The sequence below is a fragment of the Phyllostomus discolor genome, chromosome 4, assembly GCF_004126475.2.
Source record: "Phyllostomus discolor isolate MPI-MPIP mPhyDis1 chromosome 4, mPhyDis1.pri.v3, whole genome shotgun sequence".
Taxonomy (NCBI): Eukaryota; Metazoa; Chordata; class Mammalia; order Chiroptera; family Phyllostomidae; genus Phyllostomus; species Phyllostomus discolor.
In genome coordinates, this window is record NC_040906.2 from 199,723,584 (window position 1) to 199,745,204 (window position 21,621).

The 21,621-nt window shown below is 39.4% G+C and overlaps 1 protein-coding gene across 13 annotated transcripts in view; it reads right to left on the reverse strand.

The window, feature by feature from the left end:
- SYNE1 (spectrin repeat containing nuclear envelope protein 1) overlaps positions 1-21,621 on the reverse strand; it is a 433,377-nt gene that overhangs the window by 246,131 nt on the left and 165,625 nt on the right. For 12 of the 13 annotated variants that reach the window (XM_036024918.1, XM_036024914.1, XM_036024915.1 and 9 more), the window contains 10 exons: positions 19,649-19,813; positions 16,958-17,125; positions 15,346-15,516; positions 14,297-14,437; positions 10,125-10,285; positions 7,755-7,905; positions 4,252-4,479; positions 3,759-3,857; positions 2,118-2,305; positions 1,635-1,758 (listed from right to left, as the gene is read on the reverse strand). In XM_036024918.1, the coding sequence (XP_035880811.1) occupies positions 1,635-1,758; positions 2,118-2,305; positions 3,759-3,857; positions 4,252-4,479; positions 7,755-7,905; positions 10,125-10,285; positions 14,297-14,437; positions 15,346-15,516; positions 16,958-17,125; positions 19,649-19,813 (1,596 nt within the window). Of the gene's footprint in view, positions 1-190; positions 384-1,634; positions 1,759-2,117; positions 2,306-3,758; positions 3,858-4,251; positions 4,480-7,754; positions 7,906-10,124; positions 10,286-14,296; positions 14,438-15,345; positions 15,517-16,957; positions 17,126-19,648; positions 19,814-21,621 lie in introns of those variants that run through there. The other variant, XM_036024917.1, reaches the window with a different exon arrangement.

Genomic DNA, 21,621 nt, shown 5'->3' on the forward strand with positions numbered 1-21,621 from the left:
ACAGCCACTCAGTGCTAAGTAACAGGGACATGGTCTGCCTCTCTGGTTACAGATGCTATTAGGCCAAACCGGGGAACTTAAAGGCTCTTCGTTTTACTTCCATGCAACAGAACCACTTACTTTTTTACATTTAATCAGACAATAAATCTCTTAGGTGCTGTGAGGGGTGCATAAAAGTCATGGTTCTCACCTAATAAGAGATCAACACTCATATAGATAGCTAGTAACATAACATGGCGTTAACTGGGATGATCACTGTAGCATGGCACATAGTAGGTGCTTGTCAAAATGATGTTTCCCCCTCTGTAGTGAGACCATACGTGTGACACAAGCAAATTGGCTGAAGGGATCAGAGGAAGGAAAACAGAGCCTGTGGCTCAGAGGAAAGTCCACAAAGTGGAATTGGGACTTGGGCTGAGTAGGACAAAGGACACAAGGCCAGGGTGGGAATGTACAAGGACGGCTTGGCCCATAGTGGGGCAGCAGCTTGGCTGATTCAGTGCCTAGACGTGGGGGTAACAGAGGCCTGCAGCCCCCTCATTCCCTTGACAGATATAGCACTTATTTCCCATACAGACACCTGAGGAATGCAGTTTGATGTCTCCAGAAAGCTTTGTGTCATTGTTCAGAAAAGCAGCTGTGACTTCCTCTCTTAGAACACCTCACACTGTATTTATAAGAAGACACCGCCAGACTTAGACAGGGTGGACTCAGGACCACCCTTTCTCCTCAGGGCAGGCCAGTCCCTGGAAGTTTCTGAGCAGGGACGTTTTGGGAGATTAATGCAGAACATGGGTGTTTAATACATCAGAAAAGCAGGAGTGTGGGGAACCTTCAGAATCGAGGAAGACGGGAAATCGGTACAGAGGCTACAGACCCTCTCTGATGGAGTTGTTAAAGAAGCAATTACGAAGAGTTAAAGAATTAAGCTTCTGCTCAAACTTTTTCTAAAAGGTGATGGGGAAAATTTGGGGTGTCAATCTGTCATGCAATAAGTCTCTTGGGAGCACAAGTTTTGCCTGTTGAATTTTCTGGCCCAGGCATCATCACTTAAAGCAAGTTATCCTCACTAATCTCTAGAAATTAGAAACATTGTCTGTAGTCTCAGTAATAAAGATTTTTTTTAACTTTAAAAAGTTGGCTTCTTCAAGGATGTAATCAGCTCGTATTTTTGTCATTCTACCGTCTGCATAAGTGCTCACTCATTTTTTTCTGTATTGTTTAAAAATAATCATTACCCTGACTTCTTTCTACATTGTATTCCATCTCTTCCTAACAAAATGCCCTTTTTATCACCAAAATTTTATATAAATACAGAACCTTCAAAAATTATTCACTGATCATCAATCAGTATTGTTTCATGTACATTTCCACTCATTCCTTCCTCCGCTCACCTGCCAGATAATTTGCATTCAAATGCCAAATGTTATGTTATAGGATTTTCTAATGCATCACAGATATTGACCATCACAGACCTCCCCATTGTTCTGTCTTTCAGGTCTGTGTTGTTGTCTTTGGGACCACAGAGCTGAGGCAAGAAGTTAAGTTGGATAGAGGGTTTGGTTTCTGCTTTTGTTTTATGATGCACCTATAACAGACAGCATTCCACCTGCCACACGCTTCCTTGAGCTTGCCTGTATTAGCTGGAGTTCACTCTCCACTTTGGCTCTGTCGGCAGAAATGTCCGTTTCTGGGGAACTGGCTATGGCTTCACACCGCTCTAGCCAGGTCAAAAAGGTGGACAGTTCTTTCTCCAGCCTAAAGAAAGCAGGGACACAAAACAAATTCACCCATAATTATCCTATTAGAAAACGAGGCCTTTCTGAAGTTGGAGCGTCCAACACTAACTATTATAATACGTTGGTTATCTTATCCTTAGAACTGAAAGTAAAAATGTTACTCCTCTCACATTTATATAGGCATCGCACATATGTCTGTATCTCTGTGTAACATGGAAAGATATGCATATACCCTTTCCTCTCCTTAGAAACAGGACTTGACGTGTTTAACGTCTGGGATGGCCATTGCCCATCACTGGGATAACGGTTGGCCGGGGACTTCCCATTCAGGAGGGGCTACTGAACTCAGGCAGCCGACGCAGGAGGGAAGCTGCTCACCTCTGCCAGTGGGCGCGCAGGCTCTCCAGCACCATCTGTCTCTCCTTGGCCCGGCTCAGCAGCCCCTCGTACCTCTGCTGCAGGGTCGCGGCCTCCTGAGCCGAGCAGCCTCCGTCAGTGACCTTCTGGGCACTGGCCGAGAGGGTGGCCATCGCGCCGGTCAGGGATTCCAGGGCCTGACAGAGATCCTGGTAAGGGACAGGAAGGGCGATGAAAGCAGGACAGCCAGAAACGAGGGCAACATGTGATTTCGAGGCCCATTCTCACCAGCACCTCCCCAGTCGCAATGGACAACAATGGTGGGAAAAACCGTCTGGCCATGATTTCCAGTGACCCGGGGCGGCAGTGAGGAGAGAGGCACTTCGTGGATGCAGGGGTCCAAGGGGACACGGGAGGACTACCGCCCAAACGCACCTGTTGCTGTATATGAAGACGATATCTACTTTTTCTTAGCAAGTCAGATCATTGGTGAAAATGATTATTCATTTCATGCCAAATGTGGTTAGGAAAACTCTCTTCTTAATTTATGAGAACTGTGCGTGAGAGCAATAATTTCTATAAAACACGTGTGGGGAGAGCTGTGGCTGACACAGCTGCTCTCGGGGATCAACGACAACAATGACAATGAGGTGCCTCAGCACGTGGCGAGTGACATGCCATGTCCATCCCACACATCGGCTCATGTGATCTCCACAGGGCCCTGGAGGCTGATGCCCTTCCACCAACCCATGTTACAGGTCAGAAGACCAAGACAGGGGAAAAGAACTTGCTTTGGAAATCTAAATATTAGAAAAAAATAGAACATTATTCTCTTTGGCACTCAATTATTAACTTAGTTGTCTAATAAAATAATCCCATGAAATCCAATATTCTTACTTTTCTTCATTTGAGGGGTATTTTTTAAAAGAATTAGGTGAGTAACACAAAAAATGCATTATAAGTATTCTAATGACGTAAGTTCCGCTGCCCTTTCCAGGCGTGCCTCTGCCAATCGTCTGCTTTCTACCCCTGCAGCCCCTTCTCGTGTATTTATGCACATACATGTCCACATGCACATGGAATAGGGGTAACATATTTTTTGTTCATTAATTATCACATATTTCTTTTTTGCTATTTCTTTAGGCCTGATTCTCCTCCTTTGCTCCTTCCTTCAGTGCTGTCAGAGACCCTGTTTGTTCCTGTGCAAAACTTCACACAGTGCTCACCGGTTCAGGGACCGGACCGAGAGAGCTGGTCACTGGGAAAAGGTGAGTGAGGCTGTGTTCTCTGCACATCTGAGTGTAGTGGATTTTAGGATCCAGCACTGCTATGCACGTGTATTCTTTTGCACATCTAATTTTTACAATGCTGGTTAAGAAGTAATAGGATTTATTAAAGCTATAATATAAAAAAGTTGCATGTTCTAATTGAGAGAAATAGATATGAAATTAATACTTCAACATTCATTTTTAATGAAAACTTACTTGTACACTTATAGTTCTTGTGTTAAATGGAGTAAATATGCTTCATCTATATCATCCTTCATGTAACATATAAGTTTAATTTTAACTCTCATAAAAATATTTACTGTTTCCTTTTCAAGCATAAATTATCAAATTTCTGAGTTGATAAGTAAGCAGCAGTGTGGAAGCATACTCTTACCAAATGCTCCTGGAGAGCTTTGTATGATTCTGTAGCTGAAGAACATGTTTTAATTGGATCGGCAAGTTTTTCTTCAAATTCAGAGACAGACTGCTGGATCTAAAATATTGGTAAAACATAAAAATAATGGTGGGAAGAATACACATCAAGGCAGAAGAGGTTATTGAGGAGGCAGCATGCCTATGATTTCTGGGTAACTTTCAATGTGTTGGTAAAACATATTTTTTTTAAAAATCTAAAATGAATGTGTCCTATTATTTCAAAGAAATACATATATCTTAATGCCTATCTGAACACAATGTATAATGGCATTTTTATATTCCCTCAAAACATGTACCATATAAACAGTTATAAACTTAAGCATCCTTGACAACTTGGGAAATGGTTGGCAAATCATGTCATTTCCTTACTCCACTGTCTAGACTATGTGTTGCATTTCTCTATGAATGCAATGTGAAATCGGTAACGCCAGCATGCAGGCACCAATTCTTACCTTTCTAAGATTCTCTTCAAACTTTTGCTGCTGAGATAAATGTCCCAGGATAATTCCTTCCAGACTCCGCGCATGCTCTCGAAGTTCTTCCCAGTATCTTCTTATTTGTGTCAACTTGGCCTTGATTCGAGCCGATTCTCCCGCGGTAATAAACTGAGCAAAAGACTGAGCTGCTTCTTCTAGTTCCGTAACGCTGCTGATCTTGCTTTCTATTTCCTGAATTGTGACCTAGTATTGACAATGAGAAAAAAGACAATGTAGGCTGAGCAAGGTTGCCTTCCTGAAATGGCATAGATGTTGCAGACACAGAAAACTGACATTTCAATGTATTTGGATGAACACCACCATGTGTTTCCCAACCTCATTTTTGGGTGCTAGATATGCAGACAGTATCTAAAACAGGCATTGATGGCTGTACTAGCTGGACAGAGAATACAGAGAAAAAGCTATTCCTGCTTGGAGTGACGTAAGCAGGGAGACATCCTCAGAATTCTCACAGTGTCTCTGAAGGCACCTAGAATTCCCTGTTTACCCTGTGAGTCAAGCATTTTAACCTCCTGACCTGGGGAACAGTGTGTTCCAATAACGCGCAGGAATGCTAATATTGACATTTAAATTTTCTGAAATGTAGTTGAGTATTTAATATTTTACCAAATGACATGCTTATCTGACTCCACTCCTACCTAAGCTCAGTCTTTTCACATTTATCACCTATTCTTTATGCCAGTGTATTCCAAATTTGGGATACACTAAGATCCCCCGGTCCCCATCCTCAGTGACCCAGGCTCAGTAGGTCTCATGTGGGGCCAAGCCTGCAATTCTAACAACTTCTCAGGAGTCGCCTCTGCTGCTGACCCTGGGCCCCACTCTATGAACGCTGCTGTATTCACTCGCTGTGGACTCTGCATTAAAGCATTTACTTGCTACAATTTCCATTGGGGCCACTTAATATATTCGCCAACACATGAAAAGTGCGGAAGGCCCCTAACGATGTGTGTGCCTATGTGAGTGGGAGTGTGTATGTGTCTCTCATAACCATATAGACTTACTTATGTATGAAGAAATAGGAATTTTTTTCCAAGAAAAACAGCCAAACTTTCCTATCAAAATAAAGCCAAGAATTCAGACAAATCTCTTTCAAATAATTGAAATAGAAAATACTGTTACCCTAGAAAAAAATAAAAGTGACGCCTGCCTAGAGAAGGCCATCAGAAATAACCCACACGAGATTAGTGCCAGCGCGTCACTTACTTTGTTTTCATACACACGACTAGTGCGGCACATTTCAGGGATACTTGTTGTGTGAGCGTTAATACAAGCTTCCTTTGTTTTGCTGTTTTTTAAAAATAGTATTTTTAGAAAAATTTCTCACAAATTTAACAAATATACATTTGCTCCTTTGGGCCAATAATTGTTGTAGGTGCTTGCAACACCTCAGTGAAACGATTTTAGTTAGCTTCGAAGCTGTTAGTTCTTAGTGTGGTGCACGTCATCAACAAATTAATAAGTGCAAATTATGTAATCACATTGTTGGACCGTGGCAACCATTTTTCTAATCCAAGATGAGAAGGTGGAAGATGAAGCCAGTACATATTCTTATCACCAATTAGGGATAGATTACCAATTAGGAATAAGAAATGAGTCCATTTAGAATAGTGCGTAATGCAGAACAAAAAGTGGGTGTAGAGGTAAAATACCTTCACAACAGTGCCGATGTTATGAATTAGTTTTACCTTAAGGTTGCTTTAAATTTAAAACATTATCACAAGTATTGCCATATTTTTAAACATGTTCTACAATTTAATTCTGTATGAAAACAAAACATAAAACCCATTAGCCCAGATTCCACAGTAAAGAGTATTCCACTGTCTTTGCTTATTTCTAACAAATATGTATTTCTTGCTCTTCATATTCATTGACTATATTTATAAACAGTTTTCAAAATGCCATTTTGGAATATTAAACTATATTTCTACTCTGATGGCATAAAAATCCACAACTGAAAGTTCATATATTTAAAAATTAAATATGTAATTGTTTGGTTTCCTGAAGAGCAACAGTGCAATGGGATTTGATCACTGAGGTGTTTCAGAAGTCTTGGAATTAAGAGTAAATGATAGTGAAACAAATTAATAGAGAGCATAAGCAAATGAAAAAGTGTATGTCAAAATATTTGAAAGACAAATTTTGAAAGAAAACCAAGTGTGCTACTCTTTATTTTCTTAGAGTTTAGTGAAAGGCATTAAATGACAACTTTTCAAAATATCTTAAAAGACTGAACATATGCCATGAATATTTGTGATGGCTTGACCTTTTTTTTTCCTAGTACAGTACACACGACAGGAGCAGACCGTGCACGGCAGGCTCCACGCAGCCTCGGGTGCAGAAGGCGTGTGATAAACCAGGATGCCCTGCACAGCATGCCATCCAGGATGAGCCACGTTGCACCCTCCCACCATGCACATGGCAATGACTTGCTCTGAGTCATAATGGGAAACGTTGCTTCACCTTTGCATTGATTTTACTATATTTAATGGGATGAAAGGGCAGAGGCTTTCCCCATTCCAATACAATGAGCTGGGATAGAAAAAAAAAGGCGGCTGAATTTTTAAAATGTGAGGTGTAAAAACTACATATAAAAAAAGAGAAGTGAACACAGAATTCATTTCTTTTAGCCCATTTTTTTCTTAAACTATTTGAATGACATGAACGGTGATGGTCTGTGCACGTCGTTATTTTGGAGCGGAGGGAGCTCAGATGTCACGGCATCTTAGCCTGTGGCCCGAAGGTCATCGGAAATAAAAGAATTGGAGCAATGGGGAGTGATTGCTTCACCTAAAGAATTTAATTTCTCCTCCTTATGGTTTGTGAGGGTAAACACCACTGATCCTTGAACTAGGCATTTGGGATAATTCTGTTCAGTTGTAGATGATGAATGCAGTTCACGTTGTAGAAATGAATCAACAGAGAACTCCAGTGGGATTCACTCAAAATCAAGGAAAAGAATAATGTAACCATCAAAGCATTTTAATAATATTGCACACAATATTGACTTTGAATGCTTAAGTCAGACAATATTAGTACATAATTCCATCTATAAACAGTTGCCCAGCATCAATCAAGACCTCTTAGCTCAGCAATTTGTGTGAATTTAATTTGGATGGAGTCACATAGCAATGAAAGATTTGTCCTAGGACCAAATAGCATTTGATGAAATGTAAGAAAGGAATATGTTTTTTAGTATTTTCTTTTCTTTGTTGATTTTTTATTGAGAGAGAGAGAGAAAGAGAGAGAGAGAGAGAGAGAGAGGGAGGGAAACATTGATTTGTTGTTCCACTTATTTATGTATTCATTGGTTGACTCTTGTATGTGCCGCTATGGAACCCACAGCCTCAACATATTGGGACAATGCTCTAATCAACTGAGCTACCTGGCCAGGGTAGAAAGGAGCTTTTAAAAGCTAGGCATGGTTTACAAATGCAACGAATGTGTGAGCAGGTCACCTTAATTTGGTTGATTTGCATGTCCATGGCAGATGACGAAGTTTCCAAGGCTTTGAGTTCTTTTTCTTTCTCAGTTATCCAGATGGACAGGGTCTCAAAATTATTGCCAAAATGATCCCACTTGTTTTTCACCATTTCCATGGTTTTAATACTAAAATTAACCAAATTAAGTAAATAAAATGCAGTGTTTTAATAAAGAACAACAACACATTTTTCTTTAAATCACCAGGTGAAAAGATAGCTAAGACATTTGTGACCATGTCAAAGTTTAAACTATTAGAATGGGGGGGAGGGGAGGGAACACATACATTCGATCAGATGAGTTTGTCAGTTCTCGTCTTCCTATCTCCTCTGAGAATGAGCATTTAACAAGATAGCATCTACACCGTGTTGTGAATGGAACTGTGCTTCGAACAGAACATCGCTGGGTCCAAAGGAGGTGGAGTCCAGGGTTAACCTAGTTCAACTGTATGTGGCCAGTAGTTGCCAGGACCCCTTTGTATAAACTGCCCACGTATACTCCAATGCACACCGGTTTTCAGCAGCCCTACGGTCATGGTCCTCTTGCTCCTAGAGGAGACACACTGCAGGGATGCTTTCTGCTCAGAGATCTTTGTAAAATGCATCTTTATGAATTAAGATAGAGCTTGTAACTTGAATTCCATGCTAACAGGCAGGATCTGCTCTATCATTAGAGCTTGTCTATAATCTGTAATTTCAGCTATTCTTAGATGCCTTTAGTGTCTCGATTCCAAAATACTTTTATAAATCCCTGTACACGAGCACCCCAACTGCTTTTAGAGAATTTGGGCTTTATTTGTAAGATATCTAGTGAACAAAAATTTAACTATAGATTTCCAGTTTGTATTAGCTCTGCCTAGATAACCACATGATTATGGCTTTCAGTTTAGAAAAAGAGTAAGAAACTTATAGTCTATCATTGCACTAAATCTTTTGCTTTAAAAAAAAGTGAAATTTCCATTTACCAAAAGGCACTTGAAAGCATCAAGAAAAATACAATGGCAGGAAAATTGATTGTCAAATTAATTAATATTGCAGTCTCAAATGTATATACCCTGGATGTGCCTAATGCTCTCATGAGTACAGGTAATGCAAGCTATGTCATATTGCAAGTTTCTCAATAGAATAAAGATGCAAGGGCACATTCATTGTAAAAGTAGCTTCCTTTCAAATAAACTCTAAGTTTTACCATTTCCATACCGTGATGAATAATAATTAATATTTAAAGTTCTCAAAGTTTAGAGTCCTAATTTCCTTTAAATAAATTATTTAACAAACTTTAAAGTTTAGACAATGTATAATCTTAATTTCAAGGTGTCAAGAGTATTAAAGACAAATTTTATATTTCAAAATCCATCTTAAAAATTATGTCTTCTACCTTAAGAATGTATCAGTGATTTGCCACTAAATAACCCTTAAAATAGAAATGTTTAGTCATGTTATTCTCAGAAATCTTGGCCATATTCTCAGATTTTTATTCCCTTTAATTTTTTATGTATATTCTGTGCATACCAAGAAACTGTACGTTAGGGATTTTCAACCAGTTTGCTGTAAAAATTTTAAAAACATACAGTACCTATTTTTTCCCTTAGATTGCTCAATTAAAAAATGACAACAGCCAGCACAACAATAGCCATCCATGGGAATGAATCAAAATTATACCTATTTTTTGTCAGATTGGCAAAAAATATGTATGTTTTGTTGTGCTGAGAATTTTAGTAATTGGCAATGTGCACCATGAGACAAAAAGGTTGAAAATCTCTGCCATAAGCCAAACTACTCTCACTTTCTTTTTTAGGTAAACATATATCAAATATTTACAAATAGAATAGGTTTTTGAAGTCAATTTTTGGAAATAGAATATCTCCCAGTGGAATTTGAATACTGAGGCACTGTTAACAAGCTTTGCTAGCTTGGAGATGAAGACGTTTGGATTCTACCCTATGTATTTAGGTTCAGAATCTGCACAACCAACATATCTCTTCTTCCTTCTAACTGGCAACAACAACAAAATCAGTAAAAAATTATTTTCGATATTGGTTCTTTTTTGAGATTTCCCTCTTCAATGTATGAAGGCCACAAATTTTAACAGCTATGGCTTTTTCACAAACAGAACCAGTTTATGATGCAAAAACCACATCCCTTATACTTTTCTGCTCTGTTATGGTATAAAGGTTGGCTTCTGGGTTGGTGGCATTCATCTTTTGAATTCTGAGTTGCTTCCTCAAAACATGCTGAACTACACAGACACTTGGAGAGTTTAAGAGAATGTTTTGAACACAACACGCAGGGAAGACTGTACGAAACTGTATCTCAGAGAAGAAAGCTTAGGACTTGTCAAGCACATACTCTTCTTCAAGGGTGTCTTCTAACTTTTGCACTTGCTCTTTGATGGACTTGGCCTGCTGTTGGAGCAGCTGCTTATTCTTGGGACCGAGCGGGATCTCCGAAGCCTCCTTCACAAGGTTCTCAGCCTGAACGGCGATACCTTCAGTTCGTTTAGAGAACTCCTAGAAAAATAGATTATAATTGTTAGGAAGCCACCTCCCATTAAACTCTGCCCTCAAATATGTCACATATATGTGCTGAGCAGTCTCCCACAAACCGGATGGATGGGTAGGTTCACACCTGTACGAACATCAGCTCATGAATGCACTGAGTAATGAAACCCATGTGTTTTCTTCCTGGCCAGAAGAGACTTGGCTAAATTATTTTCATTTTATATACACAAGCAGGTACAGGCCTTCGCAGTTATCCAGCCATTCTCACACAAATGTTTTTTCATTGTTTCCTGGGTCGAGTTTATTGTTTAAAATTCTGAGCTTCATTCTAATAATTAACTTATCCACAAATATGTTAGTGTATTACAGGCCAGTGCAGGCAATGATCAATAGTGATTGATTTTTTTCAATCATAAAGATAATAAATTTCTAGAGCAATACATATAAACTTTTGTTTATGTAATTGAAGAATATCTGGGTCAATCCAGAGTATCACTGTTATTTACTCTAAAGAAATATTTTGTTAGCTAGTTCTCTGAAAAGAGATATAATCTGATCTTAATGTTGTTAAACATATTTACCATATAGCCATATATTACATCATGGAAAGAAGGAAAGTTTCGTACCAGTCAAACCTAGACTAGGATCTTGGATTTGAAAATTACTAGATTTTGGCTTTGATGGACTACTTTTCAGGGTCTGGTTCTTTAATATAAAATAGTGGTGCTTTTCTTGTGAGGTCATTGTTAGCATTTAATTAGCAACTTCATTTTTAACTGCCTGGCCCACTAGCAAGTGTCTATCATAATGTTTTTATGTCTCTCATGTAAAATTGAGGACAAAATAGTTTGTAAGTTCACACAGTAATTTTCAGTAAGAGTGAACTACCTTAATTTGAAATGAATATATTTGAGGCACTAATAAATTTTAGCTGTAATCTGATTTTCTCAGGTAAATATGTTGAATAGTGAATTTAAAAATGTAAACCAAGAGATGATCTTGAGTGAAAAAGATTAACTAGTGTCTCATTTCTTCTCATGTAAGAAAATATCACAGGAGGTTTAAATTTTGATCACAAAAAACCCCTCTAATAGGTGGGTAATGTAGAAATACAATGTAAATAACTTTTTAAAGTCAACTTCTAATAGCCATCTTTGGCCACAGAGCACTTCCCAGAATTGTTACATAATGCCATGTAAGATAGAGTTACTAAATAATCCTATTATAACTTCATGTTTGGAAAACTCCATGTCCTCATAGAAATGTCAACATTATTTCAAAGAAGTACCCTGCAATTTAAGAGAATAAAAATGAGTAAGTACAGCTTCCTTACAGCAGAGGGATTTACAATATCCAAAAATATGGTATTAGTATTTGCTAATGTCACAACTTTATAGTCCGAGTTTATGAATGCCCACTATTGCTATATGTGAGCTTACAGTCACTGTAGATTCAATTACGAAATCCAGTCTAGACCTTTGTAAATAATTGAGTCTAGACCTTTGTAGATAATTGAGTCTAGACCTTTGTAGATAATTGAGTCTACAGTGACTGTAAACTCACATATAGCAATAGTGGGCTTTCATAAACTCGGATTATAAAGTTGTGACATGAGCAAATACTGATACCCTATTTTTGGATATCGTAAATCCCTCTGCTGTAAGGAAGTTGTACTTATTCATTTTCATTCTCTTATCTTTGGAGTTCATAATGTTCCAGAATTCCATGAATGGAATCAGAAGTATAAAATAGTATTTCTTCCCTTGGTGTCTCCCAGATCCAAGGAGAAACCACGGAGAAAGTAGAGCTACATTTGACATTGTTTATATACAATCACTAAGAGCCTCATGCAAGCTACGAATGGGGCAAACACAACGTCAAGGAATCCGAAGAACAGAGTGGTGTTGACAAAGCCCGCTTTAAACAAGAGTAGGATCACAGTGTAGGGCTTTTCATCTACATCCTAAGGAGACGGCATGAGTGGAGGCAGGAGGCAGCAGGAAACAGTGGACTCTGGCATGGGATCGGCCTGGAGTCGAGCAGGCTCTGTCCTTGGCTGGCTGTGTGACCTTAGCACACGTAGCTCTCTGAATGCTCCTTAAGTCATCAGCAAAGCCTTGTTGTGAAGATTAAACATGATGTTGCCATGAACACCCGCCCACACACTGGCAGGCAGAAAGCGAAGTTCCTTAGCACAACCCCTCCAGGGCTACAACTGGGATAAAGGCTGCATTAACAATGACAAGTGAGCAGAGAAATAGAGAACAGTTATTCTAGCTTACAAGTGCCTGTGCGGCAGCATATTTTTAAAGTGAAAGTAGAACAGAGTAGCTAAGAGTCTGGGCTCTGGGCTCAGACCTCTTGGGTTTGAATCCCAAACGCACCAGGCAGTGATCCTAAAATCTTACAGGAATTCATTAATAGCTATGCTTCTTATATTTCCTCCTGTATACGACGGGATTAACATTGGTACCTATTTTTTAGAATTATTTGGGTGAAATTAAAGAAGATGATAAACATCAAGTGATTAGCCCAGCATATAGTATATATTCAATTAATGTTAGCAGATATTATGAAATCACCTCCAAAGTATGCAAGATCATGGGTTACGGAAAGTTTTAATGATAAGAATAAAAGGTTACATTTGCTGCATTTGTAGCTGATAAACTGACTCAAAGGAATTAGAACCACAGGGTGTCAGAAACCCTGCATGGAACCTGAGTGGAACCCCTATATGATAATTAACCCAATAACTATAGTTGTATTTATTTTAAAAAACTCTGGTGTATTTTAATATATAAAATAATTAAAATTAAACATAATGTTCTACTTAAACGAGTGGTGAAAATCATACAGAATCGAAAGATTAAGTAGTTTTATAAACTTTCAGTTCCTCAGTTAATAATAAGAGATATAATAAAAAGAGCGGATGAAATGCAGAAAAACTTTTCACTGGTAAGAAAACAAAAACTGAAGGATGTACTTCCTCAAGGCTGTAAAAGGATAGATAAAAGAGTCTTCTTTCTTATGCATTGGCTGATGCGTTTTAATACTAATTCGGTCTTTTTATAAACTCCAAACACCAAAGCAGGAGCCAAAATAACCTGTACAAGCCTCCACATCCTTTGTATGAATCTATCGGTCTGCTCTGAGTGTCCAGGGCCTTCTGTGTAAGGGCTGGAGCTCACCGTGGATGACAGCCACACAGTCCCTCTCGGATGTGCCCCCGGAGCCTCACACTCCTTATGTTGAAAACGGGGTTGGTCATCTTTCCCCACGACAGCTGCTCCTTCAGCTTCCCGCCTCACTCCCATTGCCTCTGGAGACTCAGAACCCTGGGTATCATCTTCTCTTCCTTCACTCTGTGTCTCTTGCATCTGTCGCCACCGCCACCCCCTTCACCCTCATTCCCATCCATGTCAATGCGCACATGTGTGTCTTCCTAATCGGATCCCATGGCTCCGGTCTTTCACCCTCGCAACTTCCCACACCCGCTTGAACACTCATCTCCCTAAGGCACAGCCCTGATCACATGACTCTCTTTCTTAAAACCTTTAAGTGCTCCGGGTTGCCTGGAAAGTCTGCTTTGCTTTACAACTGTACTTCATTTTTCTGCTTTACGACATAGAATCCCATATCTCACACTGTTATACTTTATGCCATTTCTCACTTCAGGAATGATCATTATCTGCTCCAAGTTCTGTTTTCTGTCTTCACCTGCCCTTCAATATTCAGCTAGAAATATCACTGTCTTCAGAAAAAAAATGTTGTAATGCATTTGTCTATTAGGGAACTATTTTCCATTTTAATGAAAACTTTCTCTCAGTTCTTGATGTTTAAGTCTTGTTTATGTTTTCATTTCCCAGAGAAACTTGGACAGTGTATTCGTGAGTGGATGATCAAGAAACAGTAAGTATTGATTAAATGCATAATTATAATAACTAATGGCAATAGGGAGGGGAAACACAGTTTTTCCTCTGAATGAGTACCAGTGGACTCTATGTCTTACTGAGGATATACCTTTGTCTGTTCCAGTTCTGAAGATAAACTTTCCAAGCTGCTAAAACTCAGGAAGCGCTCATGGTTGGAACCTGTTTGAAAAAGGTATCTGACCACTGTCTCTTTGTTGGTTTCAAATCGCTCCCATTTTCTTAATGTGACCTAAATTAAAAAAATATATAAACATCACATAATATTATGAATTATCAAAGTATGTCACAAAATAGTGTTCACATTCCCATTCTTTGTTAGGCTGTCAACTGCTCGTTAAGCCTAGCAGTTCGATGGTTACACCGAATAAGGACGATCCTAATGGCTTCCACGAGAATTTCCCCTTCGAATCTCAGTTCATCTACAGAAAGAATATGTGTGAACTAGGGCTCCGAGTTTTCTACCAGCTTTAATGTCCTATGAATCTAGGGATAGTGCTTTAAGTGTCGATAAGGGACAAAGGAAAAGAAAGCCTCCCGTATTGTGTCAAAAAGAAAAGAAAGAAGGAAGGAAAGGAGGAAGGAAGGGAGGAAGCAAGCAAGCAAAGAAGGGAGGAAGGAAAAAAGGAAGGGAGAAGGAAAGGGAAGGGAAGGGAAGGGAAGGGAAGGGAAGGGAAGGGAAATGAAGGGAAGGGAGGGGAAGGGAAGGTGAAAGGGAAACAGGAGAGAGAGAAGAAAGGAGAGGGGCAGCCAGTGGGGGCAAAATTCAAAAACAGTATTTCAGGTACTGTGTCAGGATCACAATAAAGCCTAACAGCGTGGCTGCTGGGCTGGGCAACATGAAATAATTCATTGTCCATTTCTAGATTCAGGCTAGTGTGAATTAAAGCCCTGGCTTTATTATTGATCACTGCTCTGTGTCTTGGAGTCATGTCTTCAAACCCTTTCTTTTGGAAGCATCCACACTTGCAAAATGTGCTCATTGTAGTTACCCATCTCATAAGGCTGATGTGCTGCTTACAAGAGATCACTCATGTGGCGGATGGAGCATCATAGGTGGAAACGAACGTTTTCTCCCACGAGCAGGAGATGCAACCCATGCCCGGAAGTTAATGCAGCCCTGGACTTCCCGTCTCCCACCTGGATGCGGCGTTCCTGCTTCTCCCTGCTGCGCTCCAGGCCATCCAGGGTGCTCTCCAGCTTCTGCAGCTCCTCCTGGACCTGGCCGGGCAGCCCGCCTTCTCCCTGCTGAGCCTGGATCATCTGCTGCTGCACGTCCCTCTTCTTTGCAGAGATCCTCTTTGTCTTTTGCTGGAAGCATTTGTTCAACAGGTGGACCTGAGGTTACTCTCCGAGCAGGGCCGTGGACACCCACACTTTAGGAGAGGTGCAAAACGCACGACCTCACACAGTGTGGGACCCAACTACTTTAAAGTTAACAGGAATAGTAAACACTGGGGATGAGGACAGTGCATTGGTCCAAAATGGGCATTATTTATAAATAGTTGATGTTGTGAATGGTAGACAACATAATTAATTTGGTCTTGGTCTTTTAACTGAGTGCAAATTCAGACATTTAGCATTTTGTGCAATACTCCAGAAGGAATTTGGCAAAACTATTCCTTTGACATGGTTCTCCTAAAATAATTATTTTTCTGCTTAAACACACAAAGTCCTAACTCCATTTTTTAAAATCATTTATGCTCTAAAAAGTATGAATATTAAGAAATTGCATTCCTGGGCATATGCAGAATGATTAATCAGCTGAGCTATCTGGGGAAAGTTAAGTTTTAAAATAAACATTTTATTGAATTATAATGTACAAACAGAATGGTATGCAAATCTCAAGCATACAGCTCATGAATTTTCACAAAACCAAATATTTGATCCAAGAAATGTGAAATCATAAAATATAATGTAAGAATCTATGATCTCATATTTCTCTGACTTAAAGTAAATTGAAACCCAAACACAACTTTGATAAGAATTGGGAACAATGTAATATCAAGCATTAACTTTTTTTGTACCTATAGCCTTTTTACAATTACTAACTATCAGTGTATCTGTAAAGCCCAGAAGCTGCCGTTTTATGTATACCTTTAGTATAACTCCCATTTTATATTATTATTATATTTATGATTAACTAGCATTTGCTATATATTAAGTTAGCTAGAATTTTGTCATTAAAATATTTTATTTGAATTATACTTCTGCTTCTACTGAGTTTGACAAGTGAAGATGATCCAAATTGCTTATCATCAATACATGTACCATAATTTCATTACTTCCAGTTCTAAGCCTAAGTAAACATACCCTCTGAAAGGCCCAGCACTTCATCTAAGTTGCAATTTCCCAAAGTAAAATGTATTAAAAATTGTAAATTGAAAAGTGATATTTTAATATAATGACAAAAGAATTTTGATTTCAAATATGAAGCAATTATCTCTATGCTTCCAGTCTCTGTCATGAAAAGGACAATTTGCAAGTTTTATGACGGTTCTCACAGCTAACTCAACTTTCCCTTCCTGATATTTCTTGACCTTTTTGGTGCCATCCAATCACTCAGGCTGAGAATTTATCTTGCAGGATCTTTGAGATATTTAATATTTAACCATTCAGCTTGGCTCCTTCCAGCACACCCTGCCCCCCTTCCCTTGCCCTTGCCCAGTGGATACCCCATTCCTCCATCCGGTTCTGTCCGTCATCCACTGATCAATTTGCCATGAACGCACTGGGGAGAGAGGCATTGTACCTGGTGATGAAGAAGTAACTGCTGCGCTTCAAACAGGTTTTCCGTGTCCAAGATCTTCTCAGCTTCCTCCTGCACTTCTTTAGAACCAGACATTAACTCTTCAAGGGAACTCTGGACTATTTCTTTGTACTGGACACAGTCCCCGAAACTGCTTAACATCTTTTCAACCTAGGTTTTTGTGAAAAAATTGTAAATCATATGCTCATGTAATCTTAAAGATTTTAAAGAATTTGTATAAAACCTTTCTCATCAGCCCTGGCTGGCATAGCTCAGTGGATTGAGCGTGGGCTGTGAACCAAAGTGTCGCAGGTTCGATTCCCAGTCAGGGGCTGTGAACCAAAGTGTTGCAGGTTCGATTCCCAGTCAGGGCACATGCCTGGGTTGCAGGCCACGGCCCCCAGCAACCGCACATTGAAGTTTCTCTCTCTCTCTCTTTCTCCCTCCCTTCCCTCTCTAAAAAAAATAAATAAATAAAATCTTAAAAAAAAAACCTTTCTCATTTACTTGAAATATATACACAGATCCCCAACCTTTATTCCCTCATATATTTCAAGGCTTTTTTAATCATTATTCAACTGCACAGTCACTTATGGGAGTTGCAAGCCTCCTTTGACATGGTGCTGTGCATCCTATTAAAAACCTACTCTACCTCAAAATCAAGGCAGAATAATAAATCTGTATATATTGTATATATTGTGTCCTGGATCCCTTTAATTCTACTTATTTAAAGAGTCTAGTTATTAAAAATCTAATTATGAAAAAAGTATGTTGTAAGAAAGTTATGTTTATTCTACTTAAAGTAAGGGGAAAATTTGCATAGAGGAAAAAGAACTCAAAGGGTATTTGTTGAAAATGCACTTCTAATAAGTCTACATAAAACAATATACTTTCTAATTGTGTGGGTTTTTTTTAGTGGATTCCTTTTCTTGTCATTTCCCCTAATTTTCAGCTTTGTCTTTTGCCTAATTTCTGCTTCCTCTATGTTACTATACCAGCATGTTTTTATTTTCAAAGTCTACCCCTCTCCATCTTCACCAAAATAATCATTTTAACATAGTATCATCATTTGTCTTCCACAGAAGCCTTCAGTGTCTCCTTCTCTCATGCTCTTTTTTTTTCTGTGACCCTCTTCTGCTCTGACTTTGTCCTGGGTAACTCGGAGCGTGCTGTTCTACAAACACAGAAATAAAACCCTACGAACACCACACAGCTCTCAGTAAATCACAGCTCTGGGGAAAGAAGTGACTCTTCATTATATAGCGTTAATCCAAAGCCTTTGTTTCTTACACTAGACAATTATAAACACTTTGTGTTCAATTAATTTAAATACTAAATAGATTATACTCGAAGGAAGCCCTGGATGTGTCAAATTCATCTTTTCATATCAATATTTACATGAACAGAATATTTATTTTCTCTGCCCCTTTTTTCACTCTGTTTAAGTAACCAAAAGGGTATTAAGATAAACTGTACAGAATACATATGAGTGCGCAAAGAATTCATGCCTGCATGTGTTAGATTGCTGCTACAAGTCCCATGGGAGTTTCTGAAAGATAAAGCAAATAAACGGCCTTGATAAAATGTTAGGGTGAATAATAATTTCCAAATTTAAAGGTTGCCAAAGTCATTGTGTGTCCATAATAGAATATAAATTAATCTTTTGGCATGACTAAAACCATTTGGTAGATCTTGGATCAAGGATTATCCGCACATATACTTACTTTTTGTATTAGTATCCTTACTCTTATTCTTCCCTTCTTGAGCAAAGAAGTCGAGACGAATAATACCAGAATTTCATTTAAAGTATGGTAGTGGCAACTATCTAAACTTGGTTACTGCTATGAAAGATAGGTCACCTAAGGATCGAAATAGCTTATGTTCCAAAATTTAATTAATCTGACTGTTGTCTTCAATTTGTCAAAAAAAATTTTTTTTAAGATTTTATTTATGTATTTCCAGAGAGGGAAGGGAGAGAGGGAGACAGAGAGAGAGAAACATCAATGTGGGGTTGCTGGGTGTCATGGCCTACAACCCAGGCATGTACCCTGACTGGGAATCAAACCTGCGACACTTTGGTTCGCAGCCCGCGCTCAATCCACTGAGCTATGCCAGCCAGGGCTTGTCAAAAAAATTTTAAGAATACTGTATGTTACACATCAAAATTATCACATAGAACTAAATCATAAGCAGTTGAGAGTATCTTTGGCTTATGTAAATTCACTTATAGAGTCTTAGGTAGATCTACATGGATTAAAAATATAAAAGGTTAACTATCAAACTATTACACTAGGGACAGCTAGAGAGAATTCCAGATCTTCAGCATAAAGGGACTTTGTAGTCATTCAATTAATCATTATTTCTTGTGAGTTTATTAACGATTTCAAGAAATACCGGTAGCTTGCTATTCAACTTTACATTCTCATATTATCTTCCAGGCACAAACCCAAAAAGGAATGGCTCTGATAGGCTGTAGACCCATCTGAACTAACATATCCAACCATGACAGAGACCATACTTCCAACATTCTACTCATCTTTCCCACCAATATTCATGCATATCAACCATCCTGTTTCAACTAAGATTTTGTTATAAACCTACTAGTTACACTACAACCAAAAGAGAAAGGACCTTCCGATCCCCCCCGCCAACCCCGCCAAACCTGACTGTTCAGAGTGGCAGTAAATGACATACCTCTGACAACAAACTTCCGAGAGCCTTGAAGGAGCTAGACAGTTTGGCCAGCTCATCTCCCTGCTTCTGGGCTTCTTTCTCAGAGGAAACTTCAGTCAGATCTTTAAGCCTGGACTTCAGCCAGCTGAGAGTCTCGCCTTTTTGGGTAACGCTGTTTCTTATCTCCTGGCATGGAAGAACACATTTAATGAACAAAATGCAATCGTGAACATAACTTTCCAGCAAGAATGGATTCAAATGAAGAAGGCAGGGCAGGTGGAGGTAGGGAAGCCAGACAGTCACTCACCAATAGAGTGCCTGCTTGTACTACTTTGCTCTGATCCTTCACAAACGTCTACAACAGTGAGAAAGAAATGGTTCTCTGACACTGATACTGTATGTGGAAAGTCAGTACTCCCTATACCAAAAATCACCTTCATAATCACATGGCTAGAAATTTACAGATTCCCTGGGTCACAGCAAAGACGCTTCAAAAAGTCCTGAAGAAGAATATGTGATACCAACATTGGGAATTGTAAGTATTTTGTTACTTTACCTTCTATGAGCTGGAAGGAACTTGATATTTTTTAAGATATTATTTATTTATTTTTAGAGAGAGAAGGGAGGGAGAAAGAGAGAAAGAGAGAGAGAAACATCAATGTGCGGTTGCTGGGGACGATGGCCTGCAATCCAGGCATGTGCCCCGACTGGGAATCGAACCTGCGATGCTTTGGTTTGCAGCCCATGCTCAATCCACTGAGCTGCACCAGCCAGGGCTGGAACATGATATTTTTTGAAGAAAAGAAAAAAAGAATCCTTTTTTAGTTAGCTAATTCTTTTATTGAACAGTTTGCTCATTAAACATGATTACAGATGACCTAAAGATTTATTTTAGCTTTATTAACTCATAGTTTATGCCTCATTTTTAGTTAGCTTTTAGAAGTCAATACCCCAGAGATTAAGAGACACAAAGAAGACCTCAACTCCCATCCAGGAAGGGAAGGGGTGCTGGCCAAGACAACGCCAGAGTGCCTGTGGGGCTCCAGGCTGGTAGGGCAGGGGACCCAGGGGGAGGTGGTTCGGGTAGCCCCTCCTCCCTACACCCACCCTGGGTAGCACGGGGGCAGAGTGCTTTCCAACCAACCACACGTGTTGCTACCGAGGTTCTCACAGGACAAACCATTCCAGCCAGAAAATAGCTGGTTCCAGAAGTGAGTTATCTCTTCACGCTACCATGAGATGTTTTGTTGGTACTATGACCATAACCAGTAGTAAATACGGGGCGGGGCAAAAGTAGGCTCACAGCTGTGAGTACACGGTTCAGAGTTCACAAGCTACTATGATCATCACAGCCTGCATGTTTTTTTCCGTGCAAACAACTGTAAACCTGCTTTTGTCCCACCCTGTATAGCTGTCCTCCCGCTGGTAAAGCATGATGCTACCAAGCACCTGTGGCCTTTAAGGGGATTATACATTGAATATAAAAATGAAAGAGGATAGAAGCAGAAAGAAAAAAAATGTCCTTATTCACAAAAGCTATGAGACTTGCCAGGGTTCAAAAACCTGAAAGATAAAAAGCTTGCACAGCAGCATCCTAGAATCCTACGGGCCAAGCCAGGAGGGAGAGGGTTGTTGCATGCCATTCACAGAATGCGAGCTGGTGTAGACCCAAGGCGCTGTCACAGCTGGGTTATTGGGCTGTCCCCAAGCTCACAGGGGGTTATCCAATCCAGCTGATTGTGACATAGAAAGAATGCTTAGAGACCTTGCCCGAATCCCTCATTTTCTGTGACCTGGCTTTTGAGTAGCTAAAATGTATTGTGTTAAAAACCTACAGCGTTCTTTTTTCCCCTGGCAGTTCTTAAATCTCTGCTGTGTTGTACACCCATGCACACAATTTTCCTCACAGGGTTCCCCATTAGCGAAAGATGCATTAAAAGCACCACTGAGCATGCCTGAATCTCAAAGCCAAAAGTGATCTAGGAAAAAAAGTC